We start from the raw sequence: 20753 nt of genomic DNA on the forward strand, positions 1-20753 counted from the left end.
AAAACAGTAACACAAGTACTGTTTATGAGATATGTTTCTTTATTGTCATCTAGCATCGGACCATTTTATTTTATTTTTTTCTCTTTATTTATATATTTTTTTCTCAAACTGCTAGCTTTTATCACTTGATCCTCAACTGGCTGACCATAGCTTACTATATCACTCAAAAAATGGACGAAAAACATTTCCTCAAGAATACATATGAAAAAAATTAGGAAAAAAAAAAAAAAAAGGAAAAGTTTTCTTTAAAATTGACTTAAAATATAAAACGGAAATTTTTTAAATATCAAAACGGTGCTGTAGGATAAATCTTGCGAGTAAAAAGGTAACAGGTAATTGGAAAACAAAAAAAAAACGCAAAATTGTTTTTTTTTTTTTTTTTTTTGCTAGTTGTGTTACCGGAAGATCGTATCATAGCAACCAACATATTAGCGCTATTTCACTTTGAACAGTGGCCTACTAGTGCCCTCTGTTGGCATATTACACTACAATGCATTAACAAGTTTATCAGTGTCACTAAGGGGGGGAGTAAGATATTAACATCAAGAGGATGGCTGCGTTTCTTGACTAGCCTTATCATAATATGATTAGTCTTTAAACACTGCTTGCATTCAATGAGACTAGATCTACTATACAGAAAGCCCGGTTTCTACTCTGATGAGTTGTTCATACCTTTAGTATTGACTGCCTAAATGTCTTTTAAAATATGCCAGCAAAATATCGACACACGTTAACACCTCTTGCCAATAGTGACTGTTTTAAATAGAGTTTTAATAATGGCATCAGGGTCATCGAAGAGAGTGTAACACAGTCTCATAATGAGTCAACGATGACTGGATGGGGTTGACTGGGGAAAAAAATTCTTAAATTTGCTAGATGTTAACTCAGTATACTTCAAAACACGAAGCGTGACATACAATGAAGTCAGCCCTTACCACTCTGTTTCCCGCCTTTGTATCACAGCCCTGTCTTCGCCCAGAAGCATCAGTTCAAGCAACCGGATTCACACCCGCACATCCATCGTAGTGGATGTTTTGGTTAGCCACGTTTTGATCGTATGAATTGGTCCGCGCTAGTGACAGAGAGCCACTTCCACTGTTACAGTTAACATCGACATTGACATAACGAACAGGGTTGTTGTTCACCTGGCGATTCAAAGCTCCAGCATCTAACGACACACTAGGCTGCTGTTGCTGACTTTGTGGAAAGGTCGAAGTAACTTTGTTGGCGTCATTGGCATTCGATGCAGCGCTGACTCCTGGTGCTATTGGAAGGGAGTCTAAGGATTGAAGACTAGATACCCGTACGGCTAGTTGTAGAGAATCCCAGTTTTGAGCACCCCCACTAGGGGGCGTATCGTCCTGGGTAGGAACCTGTGTATACCCTCCTGGTCTGGTCTTGACTGAAGAAAATCCAGAGCTACTATTTTTCCATTCCCCATTAGCTACTTCTGGAACTGTTTTACCGATTCCTGGAGTTTCCGGCTGCATGAAGTTGGTTTCCCAGGTTACAGCTGGTTGAGATGAAGATGTGCCATTTTTGTCATCCAACTCTAATAACTGATCCACAGATCCCTGGCTAGGACTGGATTGTAGATCCGTCTTTTCGGTAGCCAGGCTGTAGATAGAAGGAGGCATTGGGATAAGGTAATCCTCAGATCCTGGAGATAATAGGTCTCTGTCAGGACGGTTAACCTGTAAAGTAAAAAAAAAAAAAAAAAAAAAAAAAGAGTTCTTAATTTTCGTCAAGAAATCCACCCTTAAAAGTTCCAGAATTATTAACTACAAAGTAGGCGTTTATGAATATGTTATAAATATCGAATTCTTTTTTCCTCAGAAAAGTGAGTTTCCAAACAGATTACATGATCATTACAAAACATTCCTAATCTGATATAATTTCAGTAATATAAATGTTATTGTGCATGCTATACAAAACTTTACGTGACAAGTTTACCCAAGAACAGAAGGCTGGAGATTAACGTACACTGAGTGATCACTGAATTATGATCACCCCTATGAAAACTGAATGCGACCCGTTGACCATGTGAGGTGAGGTACGAGAGTGCGCGGTTAGTCGACTTACGTAGCATAGATAAGGTGTCAGTGGTTCAGTAGGGAATAAAATTCCGAGCGTGATGGATAAAAGGAAGGATTTATCAGATTTTGATAAAGGACAGATTGTGGGTGCTCGACGAGCTGGCGCCACGATTTCCCAAACGGCTGAACTGGTGGGGTGTTCGAAAGCCGCCGTGTTAAAGTGTACCAGGACTGGCGTCAAAATGGTCAAACAACGACCTGACGGCAAAACTGCAAAGGTCAGCGAAAGGTTGCTGTTAGAGGTGAGAACCGGGTCCGACGACTCTTACAGGCGAACAGGCGCTGCACTGTTGAAGAGTTGACTACCCAATACAACATGGGCCAACCCGAAACAATATCTGTCATGACCATGCGTCGCACGCTCGCACGTATGGGCTATACCAGCAGACAACCACTACAGCATCCTCTCGTAATCAAGGTTCATTGGCGTAAAAGACTCGTCTGGTGCAAAGAGCATGCAAGTTGGACGTTAGAAGACTGGAAGAAGGTGGGCTGGTCGGATGAGTCACGTTATTTACTCCACACCGTGGATAGTCGTGTACGGATTTGGCTTCAACAACATGAGGCTCTTGATCCATCATGCATGGTATCAAAAGTGCAGGGCGGTGGAGTGTAGGGTGTGGGGCACGTTTCACTGGCAGGAACTTGGACCCCTGGTACATGTGGAACAACGTATCAGTGGTCTCCGTTATCGTCAACTGCTTGCTGACTGTGTACACCCCGCTATGTTACACTTTTTCGCGAATGGCGATGGTGTCTTCCAAGATGACAATGAGCCGAGCCATCGGGCACTTGATGTGCAGGAATGGTTTGAGGAATACAGTTCTGACTTCCAGCATATCGATTGGCCTCCGAACTCCCTCGATATCAATCCCATAGAACACTTGTGGGACAATATGGAAAGACAGATCAAGCATCTGGATACACCAATCACCTCCAAAACTTGCTGCTCGTCGCATTACACACATCTTGGTTGGCCATACCTCCTGAACGCTTCCGACATCTTGTTGAATCAATGCCACGTCGGATAGCTGCTGTACTGAGGGCAAAAGGAGGACCTACGAAGTATTAGGTAGGTGATCATAATTCAGTGATCACTCAGTGTATGTAACTTTGTTATGAGCTAATATAGGAATAAATGAAAGGCATACATATGCTATGAAATTCCACCTCTGGTCACTAAAAATGTCTCTTCAACGTCTGAAATTCTGAAATTTCTTGCATTTATTAATCATGGTTTATTAAAAAAAATATTTACCTATGTCTACGGAATGTAGTATCAAACAATTTAATTGTGTGGGGAAAGAGGGAAGAGGAGACTTAAGACGATGACATTGTGAGGGATAAATTATTAATATCTAATATTAACATGAATATAAAAGCAACGGTAATTAACTTACCTCGTGGCCATCTAGTATCATTTCCTTATTTTTAATAGTGCCTTAAATCAACAGCCTTAAATTATTTTGAATTCTTTCTGATATAATTAGTAAAATGAATTCAAAATATAGCTATTATCGTGACACGTGTGAATTCTGCTGTCTACTACTCTATAGTAATGCAAAGTTTATAGGTTTCATTAAAATAACATTGGAATATCCCTGTTTTTTTTTGTTTTTTTTTTTTTTGATTAATCAATACTTTGAATAATCAGTAATTTAGTTAATATTTTTGGCTAATTAATATTTCCATTAACTAATATTTCATCAACAAACTAAGCTGAATAGTTTCATTTGTGCAGGCCGTGCAGGGTAATAATTGATAATTTCATTTACGTATTAATTTTAGAATTTAAAGATATCACCTCTGAAAATCATTTAAAGTACTTTCCAAAGATTTGTTTGTTTGTTTTGTTTTGTTTTTATTGGCGCATTAGCTACGGAGGCTATAATGCGCCAAGACCAAGTCGTCTTTCCAAAGATAGCATTCATTATAATATGAATATAAAGGCGAATTATATTGTTAAAAAATTATGTATTCAGAATCAATATTGCTTGATAGCTTGATATAGAATAACAAAGATTTATTTATTTAAACGAACGTTTCACAAAAAAGAACACTAAAAATTGACAGATACCAATGAACTCTTGAATTTCAAGAAAAAAATTCATATCAGAGCTTTTCAGTCATTCAACGCTAGTTAAAGGCTATAGGCATTCTGTAATTAATGATTTTCTAACTGTGTAGGGTGATTTCAGCTGAATATTTAATTTTTTTAAAAATATTATCCAATATTTATATTTTATATAATATAAAAAACAAAGATACATATACAGAGAGATTTTCATGACATATTTTTTAAATATTCAGTATCTTCTCCAATATTTTACGAAATGAAAACGCTAGGATAACTTAAATATATTCAGTAGACAGAAATGCAATATAAATAAACTTTTATTGGTCAGGTTTGCCTCTAAAATTGTATTTATGTTGAACATTATCTAACAGTGAAAAGAATTTTGTGCCACACAGCAGGATTAAATTCCTTGCTATAAATATTGACCTTTATTTCTATAGTAACTATTGAATTCACGAGATGGAGCCACACTCGCATAGGAAATCTGAAACACGATGGCGTCGATCAATAATAATTGTCATTTCGCTTTTCTTTAGTTTCACATAAGACAAAATTAGCTGGATAAAAAAAAAATAATTAATTAATTAAACACAATTTATTATTTTATAGATCAACAGTTTCGTACACTATGGAACGAAAGTACTTTCCTTTCAGCTTAAAGCTGTGTATGCTGCAGGTTGTAATGCATTTCTCAAACATAAAAAATACAGTAAAAATTCTGTTTTCTTTTTTTTTTTTTTTTTTTTTTGTACTTGGATATCACATTTCATTAAGGGGTTGGAATATAATATAGATTAGTTGGAATAATTGTTAATAACATAATAATTATTAATTACCAACTATTATGTTATTACTGCATTCTATCATCACATTAAAACACGTTGCATTTATTTCTTTTTTAATGCATAGAAATTAAACTTCATTTTATTTTGAGGTTTTAACACGAGTACGTATTTTATCAGTACTGGCTTCGTTGGGAAGGTTATAACATTATTCAAATGGGACCGTTTGAGATAAAAAAGCTTCGGCATAAGCGCAATATGAAAAGTTATTGCATAAGTGCTACATAAATGTTGCTGTATGTCCCGATTTGTAATATGATTTATAAAAAGGAGGAAATACACTGGACATAGATCAATAGAACCTTGTAGTAGAGATACACTGATAATTATTCTGCAAGAGCTGCATAATCCTATGAAGAACAGACAACGTTCTCCTATAAAATCTCTGTGGCATATTAATTTTTTCATCAATTTATTTATATTAATAATCGACCATCATAGACCCATAGGAAATCTTAAATCTTCTTATCTGTTGTTAATACAAATAACAAGCTTGCCTTTGGATAGTTAATGAAGGTATTTGTATCACTGACTAGTTAATGGAAGATTTGATGCGCACACAGAATACCTCTGGAAGCGATTTATCACCATACGCTGGAGAGCGAAACAACACTTACTTCATTCCAACGGTGTCACAAACACCTTCAGATCACTGTTTATCCAGTTATTTTATACACTGCTTCGGCTTCGCTGCAAAAATCGGTGTTCGTATGTGAATACTGGACCCCGAAAGGGGCCACAAATAAGCATCAGCAACCCCCTTAATTGGAACCAGTGACATGGCTGAGCAGCTAAATGTAACCAGGCTTCCAAGATTAATTGACATCAGGCGTTTAATGGCTACGGTAAAAATGTTCACAGGGGTGATAAACGCCCCGAACATCTGGGATTTCTGTCAGTAACACAACCCTCCGCAATCCTGGAAGTCCGATCCCACGCTAATCCTCAAATACAACCGTCTGAAACTTTGTAATCGTTTCCTACCTACCCAAGCACTCCCTAAAATACAGACACTGCTGCGTCTTGGAATTAACCTGCAGAAAATGGCTACCAATTACAAATACCGTCGCATTCTCCTAGAGTAATATTGCTTTGAAGAGTAATATAAAAGTTGGCTGTGAATGGATTTTTCCATTACTTTGCAAAGTGTTTAACTAAGATCAATATGATAATAACTCAACGGCAAAGATTTTAACTTTAAAAAAAATTAAGCTGGATATGCCCAAAATTTCAACTCTGAATAAGAAAAATGGGATAAGATAGATAAGAAAGGCAATGTATAAAACAGAGTACAGAATTTTAGAATAACCGGAGAAATACTGTCAAGTCCAGAAGGCTTCTGGTATAAAGATTATTTGATATTCTTATGATCTCTTTCTTAGGAAAAATCGAAGAATAAACAACCCGTTTGAAATTAAGAGGATTGTGTTAAGAATGCCATGATGTGAGAAAAAGTGATGTTATAATTAATAATAAAAAGGGCAATGATTTATATTTGCAACGCTTTCATTAATGTTGAAACTTTATTCCCTTAACAACTTTAAAAAATATTAATAATTCAATATTTTGACAATACTCTTATTTTTCTCTCACAATATGTTATCAAAGTGAACTTGAAGGAAATTCTCACTTTCTTCTTCATTATCAAGATCTTGTTATGAACAGAATACTGCATAAAGACTTTTACCACAGTAGATTAATAGTGATTAAACCATGGCTAATGAATTCATAAGTACGAGTAAAAGAATGAAAAAAAAAAAAAACACTTGAGTTTATAGAACTTCTAAGTTTATTACCTATAAATTTTCTATTTGTGTAAGATTTCAAGGTTAACTGCAATCACTTCAGAAAGTGTAGTCACCTCTTTAGAAGGTAACTAATTTTCTGAAGTCATCTTGTTTTTGATATAAGAACTATTCTTCTAATGGTGCAAACAGCGATTTTTAAACTTCCATATTTGGTTTATGTTTAACATTGATTTTCAGGATTTACTGCTGAGTAGTATCTGGATAATGAATAAAGTTAAGAGGAAATCTTGTTTGAAAAATTTGATTGGGTACTATGATGTGGTCACAAAGGAACTAGATGCAAAAAATAATTTTGATATCATATACTCGGATTTCAGGAAAGCTTTTGATACGGTTGCACATAAAAGACTGCTGTACGAATTGTAGCAGTGTTGCATTAAGGGTAAGTTACTTCTCAGAATAAAGGGACAGTTGAGTGGGAGAAGACAGAGTGGTAATCAATGGAATTGCTCTTCTTGGACTAATGTTATTAGTGGAGCCCCCCCATGGTTCATTGTTGGGCCCATTGATGTTTTCATATTTATCAATTTGTCAATGTTAAACGTCCACTGCCATTTCTCAGCCCATCTGCCTAACTGTTCTATATCCTGTTAACGACAGTCATGAAAGTATGCTATTTGCAACAGGATCTAGAAAAGTTAGGCAGATGGGCTGAGAAATAGCAGTTGACGTTTAACATTGACAAATGCAAGGTACTGAATATGGGTAGCAGTAACCCCAGAGGGTAGTGTAAAATTAAAAAGACCTAGAGGTAAAAGACCTAGTGCAGACAGATATGAAGTTCTCTGAGCAAAGCGGACAGGCTGCCAGGCCAGCTCATGGGGTTTAGTGAATGATATATAGGAATTTTACTAGCAGGATAAGGTGATTATCCCTTTGTACGAGGCCATAGTGGGCCACATCTTGAGTATTGTGTTCAGGTATGGAAGCCTTATTTTAGAAAGGATATGGAGCTGCTGGAACGAGAACAAAGGAGGGCAACGAGATTTGCAGAATAGTTTAAGCCAGCGGGTGGTTGATTGCTGGAACAAACTTCCATCTGTTGTGGAAGTTGATAGTTTAAATAAATTCAAGGAGGAATAGATAAAGTGCTGCAGGGAATGAATAGGTGAAATGGAAGGTGTCGTTTTTTTTGTTTTTTGGGCTGATGCTGTATAAACTTGCTTTCTTGCATCATTTGCCGCTGATAGGGCCCTCAAGACAGCCAATTACGTGGGTTCAGCGTAGCTGAACATGCCTGGGAAACTGGGCATGGCATTACAGCTAAAGAAGCCGTGATCGTGGATAGAGCGCATGGCTTTTGGAACCGGAAATGGCTAGAGAGTTTAAGGACATGTTCGTCTGGACGCTATAGTCTTAACAGGGATAAGGGCTGTCGCATTCATCCACTCTTTGAAGCCCTTATCCTAAGGACAGAGAGACGAACGGTTTAGAGTGGTTCGTTCCATTTCCAGTTCCAACGCAAGAAAAGTGGACCATGCGCAGGTGCCATAGTTCGTGTCGCGGACTTGCTGGGGCGTATATGTGTACATATATAGCTTCTGTTTTAGTGGTGTTTAGTGATTTTAAACATCTTTTTAGAGCTTTTAATTTTATATTTTATCGCATTTTATTCTTGTTATATACCACTTTATTTATTTCATTTTAATTTTATTTTAATATACAGTTTATACAGTCAGTATATGTATTTTTCTTTTATTTTTCGTTTTTGTTTAATAAAGGCATTTTTTTGATTTGAGTCAGTGTTTTAGTAGCATCATAGATGAATCATTTAATGAAAGGATTTTTTTATTTTATAAAAATATATCTATAATTTAATTAAACTATTAATAGCTCCATTATGAGGCATAATCTGGTAATAATTGCACTAGAAATACAGTGGTGCTGAAAAAATTGAATCACCTCATTTTTTAGGTTTTTTTGTCCTTATAGTGGCAGCTAATTTTTTAGAAATAGCTGAAAGAACATAAATAAGAGTAATAACAAAACACATATGGAATTAATTGTACAAAAAGTTCCTTTTATGCTTTATGAATAAAAATACAATGAAATAAGTATTTTTATCCAAAATAACAGCATATTACTTAAGTATCATATAATAACAGAACTTTTATGAATGCAGCAATTTTTTTCTCATTACTTTGCTCATACTAGGATGACAGGCAGCTATATAAGCAAAAAATACAACAAAATGCACACTAATATTTCGTTGGCCGACCCCGTTGTTTTGATAACCGCTGCACATCTTCGTGGCATCAACTGGATAAGGTTCTGAGTGTATTCCTGGGAAATACACGGATTGATATCTCCTGCAGCTTTCTAAGTGTTTTTGGTTTCTTTTGTATTACTGAAACACCCATTTTGTTCCAATAATTTTCAAGTGGATTGAGGTCTGAACTGTTCCCGGAATATGTTATTGTACGAAATGATTTATCCTTCAACCATTTTTGCATCTGTGGATAGTAAAAACAGCTAAATAAATTGCATTTATTTAAATGTAATTTATTTAGCAATAAGAGCGCAATGTTTCATTAATTTAAAACGTTTGCTAATTTTATGAAGTAATAAATGCCTTACTAATCCTGATAAGAAAAGATAGCAATATTTGCCTCTATGACATTGAGCAGAGCCATCATGAAAAATGCAATTGGCAACATCCCCATAGTAATATCTAATTGTAGGACGTAATTTTATCTCAAGAATGTCCTTGTACACCTCAGCATTCACTGCAGAGTTCACAAATTCAAGAGACCAATTCCTCTATTTGAAATACAGCCCTTCGTCATTTGAATGTTTCACTGTGGAGATGACACAGTCGGGATGAAATTCTTCTCTTCTTCGTTTAACGGTCTGCTGGCCGTCCGAACCACGCATATTGAATTTTGATTCATCAGAGAAAAGAACACATTTCCACTGATCCCCAGACCAACCAGCATGCTCTTTCATTTTTTACGTGAAAAGTGGCTTGGGCTACGCGTTACTGATCCTGATGAGAAAAAGTAGCAGTACTGCCTTTACTCGTATATCCTCCTTCTCCTCCTCTTACTCCCATGCTGTTTTGAGATCTGTTCATGGGGATCTTCTGTTTCGGACACGGAAATCTGTGCTGCGCTGCAGAAGAACTAATCCTTTTAGCTATTCATTCGTAGATGGATAGCCCCTCTTGCATACAACGCAGCAGCAGCAGCAGCAGCACTTTTCCTACCTGGTGTTAATTGTGAAACCTTAGCCGATGCTGAGAAGTTCGTGGCATATGCTCTGTATTTATACTGCAGCTAGGATGATGCAATCATGTATGCCACGTGACATCATCTAAGGGGACTTGCTAGAGATGGCTGACGCAATAGAGTAATGCCATTACAAAACATATATGATACATATTGCCAAATTTCAGAAATTCTGTGAATTTTGCAAGTGATGTTTCCAGTTTTTTTTGAGCACCACTGTACAACTCCAGTACGTGCAAAGCAAAATATTTGCTTTATAAGAAAGTCAACGGTACATTTGCATAAAGGTAAAAGACCTACGCCTTACAATAACAGTTAAATAACAGCAGGGGATTTCCTAAAAACTAATAAGCATTTAAATTAATTTATAAAGATACTGAAGCAAAAATAAGTAATTTTTCAGAATTGGGTGTGGAATAAATAAAGTGGCCTTTATAAACTAGCATCACTTGCCACTTTCTTGGAGAGCGTTTAGCATTAGCATTAGCATTAGTAGAGGCATTTGATGCAAGAAAGCAAGCTTATGCAGCATCAGCCAAAAAAAAAAAAAAACCCACTGCCACTTCACCCCTCTGTTCGTTCAAAATACCTGTCCAGCTGAGCCTTAAACTTATTTAGGCTATCAACTTCCACGACAAGGGATGGAAGTCTGTTCCACCAACCAACCACTCGCTGGCTAAAGGCAAATTTCCGCACGTCTATCCTACATCTGTCTTTCCTCAATTTGAATTTATGCCCTCTCAGGTGATTTTTCTGAGCTAGAGGAAGAATCCCATCAGCATTGAGCATGCTTAAACCATTCAAGGCTTTATACACCTCTACCAGATCACCTCGCTGGTGCGTAGTCTCCAGCTCTACCACTGTCAGCAGCTCTACATCCTTCTTGAAATGAGGCCTCCAGACCTGTATACAGTACTCTAGGTGTGGCCTGACCATTGCCTTATACAATGGAATAATCACCTCCTTATCCCTGCTGGAAAAATTCCTGTATATCATTGACAATACTCCATGAGCTACTCTTGCAGCCCGTCTGCACTGCTCAGAGAACTTCATATCTGCCTGTACAACCACCTCCAAGTCCCTTTCATTCTCTACCACTGTCAGTGTAGTACCACAGAGTTGATACGTTGCTCTGGGGTTGCTGTTTCCCATGTGTAGTACTTTACATTTGTCAATGTTAAACTTCATTTGCCACCTCTCAGCCCATCTGCTCAACCTTTCCAGATCCTGTTGCAGCAGCATAGTGTCAGTAGTGTCCTTGACAACCCTGCCAACCTTTGTATCATCTGCAAACTTGGACATTAAGCTTGATATACCATCATCAATATCATTTATAAATACAGAAAACAATAATGGACCCAACACTGAGCCCTGAGGGACTCATTGTTGAACAATGAATATTATTGAACAATGTATCTGCCTTATCAGCACAACTCAGAGGCAGATTATGTTCTTTGATAAAAGATGTAAATAAACATTTGGCACATATGAAAAAATTATCAACACGAAATGCAACATCCACTTTTGCATTTCTTTCTAAGCAGTTCACACTGTTGTTATGCTTATTTGTTGGAAAATGTCTGATTTTATGTCTTTAAATTAAGTCATATTTCTTTGTCATTTTACTAAAATACATTGTTACTTAGCTTTGCACCACACAAGTATGGTGAAATAATCATGCATTACAGAGTACAATACTATTATCATGTGTTTCTATTTTGCGATGTAGACTGGCACACCTAAGGCAATTTTTTTATGAAAATAAGCAGAAATTCGCTTAGTCTTATAGTTTTTGTGAAAATAAAAAGACAAAGAACCTCTTTTTCACCAACTATATTAGGACAATGAAATGGAGAAGGCTCAAAATGAGTGAAAAAGATGGATTCTCCATCATAAATCAGTGGGATTGGCAGCTATATCGTTTACATGTCAAAGGATGCCCCATGACAAAACAATATTTTCTAATTGATCCTTTATTGTAGAATGCACTGCTTGCAATTTTACTTTTGTCCAGTTTTTTTGCATTTTACATACCAGTGAATGGTATGAACTATAACATCAATCTTGCAACCTTTATGTAAATGGATAACCTTGAAATCTTTTACTTCAGTAATGAGAATTTAATGTTTAGTAGCTAAGATTTTAACAGTTTGTTTAAAACCAAGTGATAAATTTAAAATTTTTCAAAGTAGACTAATGTAATTCTTGCATGAATATGGCTAATGTATGATAGAACAAGCCAGAACACAGCAATTAAGGAAGATCAACCACCCTGTTGACAGTGCATCTAAAATCAGTCAAGTTCATGTTCTTTACACTTTATATATTTCTCAATGCATACATACTGATTTACATAAATAGCATTCAAAGATATTTCTTTAAATTATGAAAATGTATAAAAAATATTTCAAAAATTTGGTGGACAATTAGTCTTTTAAACATCCCAAGTGATATTACACATAAGCAGTGGCAGCTGACTATAAAATGACTATAAAATATGGAACATAAACAGTAATTGTGATGTAATAAGAATATTTATGTAAAAGAATTATAAGAACGTAACTGTTTAGCTACCAATTAAGAAATATAGTCTCAAATGGTACTCAAAGTGTGTCTTTATATTATAATTAATTTATTTAAATAAAAAAAAACTTTTTGTCACTGTCATAAGATGCTAAACTTAAAATTAAAATACTGGGTCGACATCTACCTGATTTAAATATTGTGAAAAAGATGTTCTAGCGAAAAATAATTTTACTTTAGCACTACCAATTGAACTTACCAAACGCTGCTACTGCATATGAAAATACTCGGTTGTGCATACCTTTAAAAATCCTTGATCATGCATTAGAACAAGTGAAAAATAATAAAAATGCTAAATGCAACAAAAAATATTTCATCTTAAGGCCACCCGAGAGTTACCTCATCTACTCTTATCTATATTGTCTCAGGTTTTCAGCCTTCGTGGGTAACACCGTTGGTAGAATCTCTGTCCTTCCCACACAGGGTGGAAAAAGCCCGAGTTCGAATTCCGTCGATGACGTGAGGAGTTTTTATGGCCTTTTTTAAAAACGTGGTTGAGTTAGTTGGACTCAAACGGGGTAGGCATGGTTTTTCCTCCCGGAAACTCGAGTGTTTCGTCTAGCAAACAGAAACTCGACCACAGAACACACGCAATTACAGAAAGTACAATATATACGAAACAATATGGCCTAAGTCGTTGACGCTCCTAAAACCTATTACAACAACTTTCTATTCTCACTTGACACCGACTAATTCAGCCACGAAGTGAAAAAAAACCATAAAAACTCCTCACGTCATTGACGCGATTGAATCCGAGCCTTTTCCATCGGTGTGGGAGGACGGTGATTATAACCACAGTCACCCGCGCAAATCACTAGAGGAGACAAAGATTATTTAAATTTTGGTGCTTTTAAAACAACTGATTTTCGTAGCACAGTATATGTAGATATTCGGTTATATAATGAATTAAAATTTATTTTATTAATAAGCGCGATTCTGAAAGATTATTGAAATAGTACAACTTAAGAGAATTTATTGATTTCTTATAAAATTAGGGCTTCATATTCCGTACATGAACTTTTATATTTGACCTCTTTGATCTCTCCAAAATAATTCCTCTTGACCACATTTTTTTATTGTAAAATACAAAAAGGAAATGATCAAAAATTCGAATTGTAACTGCAATTATCGTCTTGAAATCATCCTGCTTTCTCATAGTATTTTAAACTCCAGGAACATTGTAAAAAATGTTTTATAAACATGTCGCATCCATAACCACCCTTGTATTAACCACTTATGAGTGTATGAATGTCCTGGCTTGCTATTGCAAGTATTGAGGCCTCAGTTACAGCGAAAATTCGCGAGTGATTAAAATAATGTCACAGAATGAGGAACGTTATTTCTTGTGTCGAAAGAATAATAACACGGCAAGCAAAAGGAAAGAAGAGAGGGATTAACTTTCAATTATACAAATACACTGTATAACTTCAATCGCTGCATAACAAGGATGTACATCCTACTTAACTTGACACCCTGTTTGTCGGTTATTGCAATATTCTTTATTTCAGTAATGTTGCAGCATTTTAGACATTCGTAGTTCACAAACGGGATGAAAATCGTTTGAAATATTGTATTTTGAACGAATTTCTTTGTTCTCATGTGCAATCAAAATGTTAATTGTCGTGATATGATGAAATACGACCCTTGGATGTATGCAAATAAGATATTTATAATAATGTAACCGTTTAGTCATTAACAAAGAAATTTTATGGAAACCAATAATTCAAAATGGCGGTTGATGACCTCAACAAATAGCAACGAATTCATATATAATAAATCTGAACAAAAGACATTCCATCATTCAAGTATCTCTTCCTCCGTGAAAATGCTATGGCAAACGGAACATTTTCATATAAACAATTTAAACTATAAAGAAATATCTAAAATATCAGATAACATTTTGAGTGTTTCATCCTTGGACCTCAAAATAATAAACCACTGATATTTATCTCTAATTGCGATAAATTAGGCATATTTCTGAACTGTTCTCGTTAGTTACATAGTAGAAGGCTTTCTCACACTGTAGGGTCGTCCAACAAACCCGAGAATACTTCCTGGAAGGAGGAAACTTATACAGGGCATTTTTCAGAATTGGGCAAACTTAGGTCTCAGACGAGTGCATGTTTTAATAAAACGAGACAGACAAAACGTGATCATAAAATGCATGCAATTTATTGATATCATATACTGGGCATCGTTGAAGAATCTTGGCGAAAATTTTAAACGAATCCAACTACTTTCACCCGTTGAATAATTATTTTAATCATGTCTTTAAAGGAATCATTTTTGTCAAGGGGTTATTCATGTAGAAATTAAACTCATAAACACTATTACCCTACAATAAATTCGAATTTAGTGGTGTGATAATGTTTCTAAGTTTAAACAATTTAGCTACTACAAGAAAATAAAAGCCAGTAAAATGATCCCCACTGGAATAGCATTAGAATTCTTCATATCAATTTATTATTACGTTCTAAAGATTAGAAAGATTAATAAAAGGAATTTCCATCCCATTACGGGTATCGGTACCAAGCGCTTGGAGGGACTGTTACGTCCAATTATTATTTATTTTTAATGATCACGCAACTCGATCACAGAATAAAACAGATAGTCTTATATAAAGAATTGCAGGGATTCGATGGAAGTTTATCAAGCTTGTATTATACACTGCGTGATCATTGAATTATGACAACCTACCTAATATTTCGTAGGTCCTCTCCTCCTTTTTCTCTCAGTACAGCAGCTATTCGATTTGGCACTAATACCTGCTAATGCTAGCCGCATTAGCAGGTATGGAGGTGATTGGTGTATCCAGATTGCTGATATGTTTTTCCATAGTGTCCCACAGGTGCTCTATGGGATCGATATCGGGGGAGTTCGGAGGCCAATCGATATGCTGGAAGTCAGAACTGTGTTCCTCAAACCATTCCTGCACATCAAGTGCCCGATGGCTCGGCTCATTGTCATCTTGAAAGATGCCATCGCCATTCGGGAAAAAGTGTAACGTAACGAGGTGCACACAGTCAGCAAGCAGTTGACAATAGCGGAGATCAGTAATACGTTGTTCCATATGCACCAGGGGTCCAAGTTCCTGCCAGTGAAACATGCCCCACACCATACAACCGCCTCCACCGGTCTGCACTTCTGATACCATGCATGATGGATCAAGAGCCTCATGTTGTTGACGACAAATCCGTACACGACCATCCACTGTGTGGAGTAAATAACGTGACTCATCCGACCAGCACACCTTCTTCCAGTCTTCTAACGTCCAACTTGCATGCTCTTTTCACCAGGCGAGTCTTTTACGCCGATGAACCTTGGTTAGAAGAGGATGCAATAGGGGTCATCTGCTGGTATAGCCTATACGTGCGAGCGTGGGACGCATGGTCATGCCAGATATTGTTTCGGTTTGGCCCATGTTGTACTGGGTAGTCAACTCCAACAGTGCTGCGCCAGTACGAGTCGTCGGACCCGGTTCTCACCTCTAACTTCAACCTTTTGCTGACCTTTGCAGTTTTGCCGTCGGGTCGTTGTTTGACCATTTTGACGCCAGTCCTGCTACACTTTAACTACGGCGGCTCTCGAACACCCCACCAGTTCAGCTGTTAAACCTTCTAACGAAGGTTAGATGGTGCCTCGATTTCTTTTGGGAAATCGAGGCGCCAGCTCGTCGAACGTCCACAATCTGTCCTTTATCAAAGTCCGAAAAATCCTTCCATGTACCCATCACGCTAGGAATTTTACTACCTACTGAACCACTGACACTTTATCTATGCTACGTAGGTCGACTAACTGCGCACTCTCATACCTCACCACACCTAGTCAACGGGTCGAGTTCAGTTTTCATAGGGGTGGTCATAATTCAGTGATCACTCAGTGTATAGATTCTTTTGTTATATTGTCATTGTTAGAGGGTTTAAGCGTATCAGCAACTTAGGCCATATTGCGTCATATATATTTTAGGGTTTTATGACTGCAAATCTCATTTTCACTCGATTTTCTGTTTGTTGGACGCAAAATCCGAGTTTTCGGGAGAAAAAAACAATATAACCCACACCTGAGACCGACTAACTCAGCCACGTTGTGAAAAAGGCCCATAAAAATTCCTCACGTCATTGACGGGATTCGAACTCTAATCTTTTACACTCGGTGTGGGGAGGACTGTGTTTCTACCAAATGTGCTGCCCAAGAGGACTACATAAGATTCCTGAAATTAACGACAGGAGTAGAATTACATCATCTATATTAAAATAAAATTAAAAAATATATAGTATGACGTTCAGTTAAATCCTTGAGTATTCTCACTTGACCTACAGATTCGGAATTTTGCTTTTAGATTATTTTCCGAGTCTAAAAGAAAATTCTGACTGCTAATTTTGGGTTTAAATAGCCGAAAAAATTTTCAGTCACATGTGAAGGAATGATTTTAGCAGGATACCCAAAAGGACAGCATTTTTACCACTACCCCCCTACGACTCTCAGTGACTCTCCTTTTTAATTCAAATGTCTTTAATTTCCAATAATGATAGCTCTGGTGCTTAGCACAGTTGGTATAATCACTCTCTTCCCCACACCGGGTGAGTGGAAAAGAACTGAGTTCGAATTGTTATAAGTCTTTTTTTACAACGTGGCTAAGTTAGTCGATCTCAGGAGAGGGTAGCATGGTTTTTTTTCCCGGAAACTGTTTTTTCGCTCAAAAAACAGTAAATCGACCACAGAACACAATTTACAGATATATTATACACGGTGCAACATGGCATAAGGTGCTGATGCGCCTAATCCCTACAACAACCAACTTCCAATAATGGTTTGTTTTATATTGGCTATAAGACCAAGTTTATAGGTCTTTTTCAAAATACAGCAACTTAATTAAAAACTAAATCAGCCTTTTAAAATCTACAAAAAAAGAACTATTTCTCAAAGCGAAAATAGGGTAAAAACGCTCTTCTGGAGATTGTATACAAAACTGTAGCTCACCTGCAGACAACTGTTTTCGGATTCCGGAGGTCTCATGACTGTAGCATCTCTTTCCATGGAAGGTGGCCTGTGAAATACTGGCAAAGTAGCACTGGTGACATCTGGGTCCTGCCACGAGAAAGAACAGTTACTGCATGGCCTAAGAAGAACATATATTTACTATTTCTCTGACATCACACGCTTGTTTATATAATGATTATTTATACAAGAGGAGAGCGAATACTGTTGAGATGGCGTAAATATTGTTGAACAAACACGATTAACCATATTTGTCTTTTTAAAATGCAGATGATGTTATTTGAATCATCTGAAGAGGCGCTGAAGTACTTGTCCAAACAAATTTGTTAATCAGAACATTTTTAAAGGTTAAACACAAATGCAGGGTATACTTAGTTATTTCAAACATTCATTGTAGAACAGAATTAATGAGATCCTTAACAAAATAAAGTTAACGATATTCTTGGATTCTTAACTTCTTAATCGTACATTGTGATTCTTTAGCTGGGTAACCCTGATTTTTCCTATAAATAGGAAATTCGACAGACATAGGAATAGTAAATTTGATTTATAGCCAAAATTTTATATACACTATTTTGGAACGTTAAAATTGATCATTTTCTCTGCAACACTATGAAGCATGGATTGGTGGATTAACAGACTCGGTAATGTTATCCTGTAAATCCACAGGGCTTGGAGATTGTTTTATTTAAAGATGTTCCATCAGCCATCCCCTCCCAATAGGGAAAAGTCAAGTAAAGTAAGGTTTTGTGATCATGGTCGCCAAGGTCCTTTCGAAATTATTCTGTAGTAAAATCAGTGTAAACAGATTTTACTATTCTACCATTCATGCTTAGAACTTGTGAGCTTCGTTGAGTTTTAATCATCTAGCAATTCATATTATTTTGTACACAAGTGGGTCGGTCGTGATTCAGAGGTTAGTGGTTAGATAAAGAGGCTAGGGGTTAGGTAAAGAATGCATATCGCTTGTTGGAACTAATAAGTTCCTCCAAATGCAAGGCAGCAGCATATAGCCAGTATCTCGAATAAAATAACTAAACTTAAAAAACAAGTTTAAATCGAACAATAAATCGAAACCAACAAGGAGAAAAGCCTCCTGTTCTTCTGTTAATTTTGTCACCATTCCTCTTTATCTCTAAACATAAGAAACTGTTAATAATCCGTTAAAAGTTTATCAGCTTCTTGAAGGGCATTGATAAAAACTTCCGATCGATAACTACACAGCAACCAAAAATTAGCAGTTGTAATCAGAGTGGAGCTAGACTAGCTGCCAGCAAGTAGTCTTCTCCCAAAGCCCACGGGTTGGGAAATATTATATTTTATGTGTGCGATATAAATTCAATATATTCATATAGGTACACATAATAACCCACAGCTTTAATTAAGATGCCTTAGCCTAGGCAACAAACTAAATAGTCTATTAGGTAGGATCACCTCTGAACCAATATTAAAACAGTGTTATTGACAAACCTTACGTTAATGACATAAGAAAATTGCATCATTCCAATAATCGCATTCTGTGGTTGTAGCGTTCGAAAATTCCGTTTAAATCCTGTTGCTTAAATTACTAAAATCTCCTTTCCTCCATATCTTAAGTTACCTATAAAATTTATTAACTATGAAATGAGAAAGAACTAAGTGGTCATTTAAAAACTGAAGTCAATTAACTCAGACATTCTATTCTATTCGTAATCTTGGGAACCATGATGGCAGAATGCAAAACGATCTATATGAATATTGATTTCCATTACATCAGTTATAATACTTAGAAATTCTCTATTCATTAATTTAAGACTTCTAAGAGAAAGGGAGCTTTGGTTATTGACTGTAAAACTCTTCTATAAACATTCATCTGAGAATGTAAAAGTTTTTTAGAAGCGTCATGGTAAACTTTGAATCGTGATCGCAAATAATGTTCCTTTATAGCGAAAACAATCATTACAACGAAAGAATTCAATTTATAAAACGAATTTGATAATTTCTAATCTTCATTCAGGAAATATTAATGTATCAGATTCAAATTAATAAAGAATCCTACTATTATTTTTATTTTTTTGTTCCCAATCGCCATTTCATTATTTACAATTTACTTTTATTTTATTCAAAGACAAAAAGAAATCCTCCGTGAGCCAAAACCACAGACGTTGTCTTATGGCCTTTTATAGAAATCAAAAATTATTTTTTTGAATATTCATTTTACAAGTTTCAGGACTTCCTTCTCCGCTTTCATGGGTGTTGAAATAGTCAGACTGTTCATAGTCAGATTGTTCATAATTAAACCAAGTCGCACACCTTTCCAGGAAAATCAGTAAACACTAAACAATCGCTTCTGAAATAAGAGGTTGGGGATGTCAGGGGGTGAACAGGGAAAAAAGTGAGTTCTGTTGATGAAAAGTATTAGTAAAATGAAATCCATCTGCGCTTGGTTACAAAATGAAATTCCAAATTCAACATTAATGAAGGAATATGGTTTGTAGAAGAGTTTTAGGAGCATCAACGAATAAGACCATATTGCTCCGTGTATGTTATCTGTAAATTGCGTGTGTTCTGTAGTCGATTTTCTGTTTGCTGGATGAAAAACCCGAGTTTCCTATAGAAAAAACCATGCCACCATCACCTGAGACCGACTAACTCAACTACGTTGTGAAAAAGGCCCATAAAAATTCCTCCTCTCATCAACTGGCTCGAATTCAGGTCTTTTCCATCCGCTGTGGGGGAAGACGACGATCCTACCAACTGTGCTACCCCGAGGGCCGAAGGAATACAGCAAATGATACGTTCTATTATTTATCTATAGATTTCCTTATCAACAATATGCAAAGGCCTGCTTATAACTGTTCTAAAATATATATATATAGACCAATAAAAATAGTGGGGCACCATATAGAGACCTTAGGAGAATGTAGGCATAATTTCTGTTAGGTTAGGTGTTCAGCGACAAAGCAACTAACGCTATGAGTCATCAGTCAGTATACAGTATCTGTAATTGTGCTTATTCTTTAGCTAGTTTACAATTTGCTGGAAAAAAATCATACAGCCCTCGTCCGAGACCGACTAATTAGGCCATGTTAAAAAAAAGCCGAAAGTCGCCAATGGGATTCGAACTGAATCCTTTTCCAGCA

At 36.3% G+C, this 20753-nt stretch overlaps 1 protein-coding gene across 3 annotated transcripts in view; it reads right to left on the reverse strand.

Annotated features, from left to right (window-relative positions):
* Positions 1–379: 379 nt before the first annotated feature.
* LOC150088638 (ALK tyrosine kinase receptor-like) overlaps positions 380–20753 on the reverse strand; it is a 40630-nt gene continuing 20256 nt past the window's right edge. For 2 of the 3 annotated variants that reach the window (XM_090369598.1, XM_090369597.1), the window contains 2 exons: positions 17614–17721; positions 380–1694 (listed from right to left, as the gene is read on the reverse strand). In XM_090369598.1, coding sequence (XP_090225724.1) covers positions 990–1694; positions 17614–17721 — 813 coding nt within the window. In that variant the 3' untranslated portion in view covers positions 380–989. The remainder of the gene's footprint in view (positions 1695–17613; positions 17722–20753) is intronic. The other variant, XM_090369599.1, reaches the window with a different exon arrangement.

This window comes from Mastigoproctus giganteus, chromosome 3 (genome assembly GCF_048544385.1).
Source record: "Mastigoproctus giganteus isolate SK-2022 chromosome 3, ASM4854438v1, whole genome shotgun sequence".
Lineage (NCBI taxonomy): Eukaryota > Metazoa > Arthropoda > Arachnida > Uropygi > Thelyphonidae > Mastigoproctus > Mastigoproctus giganteus.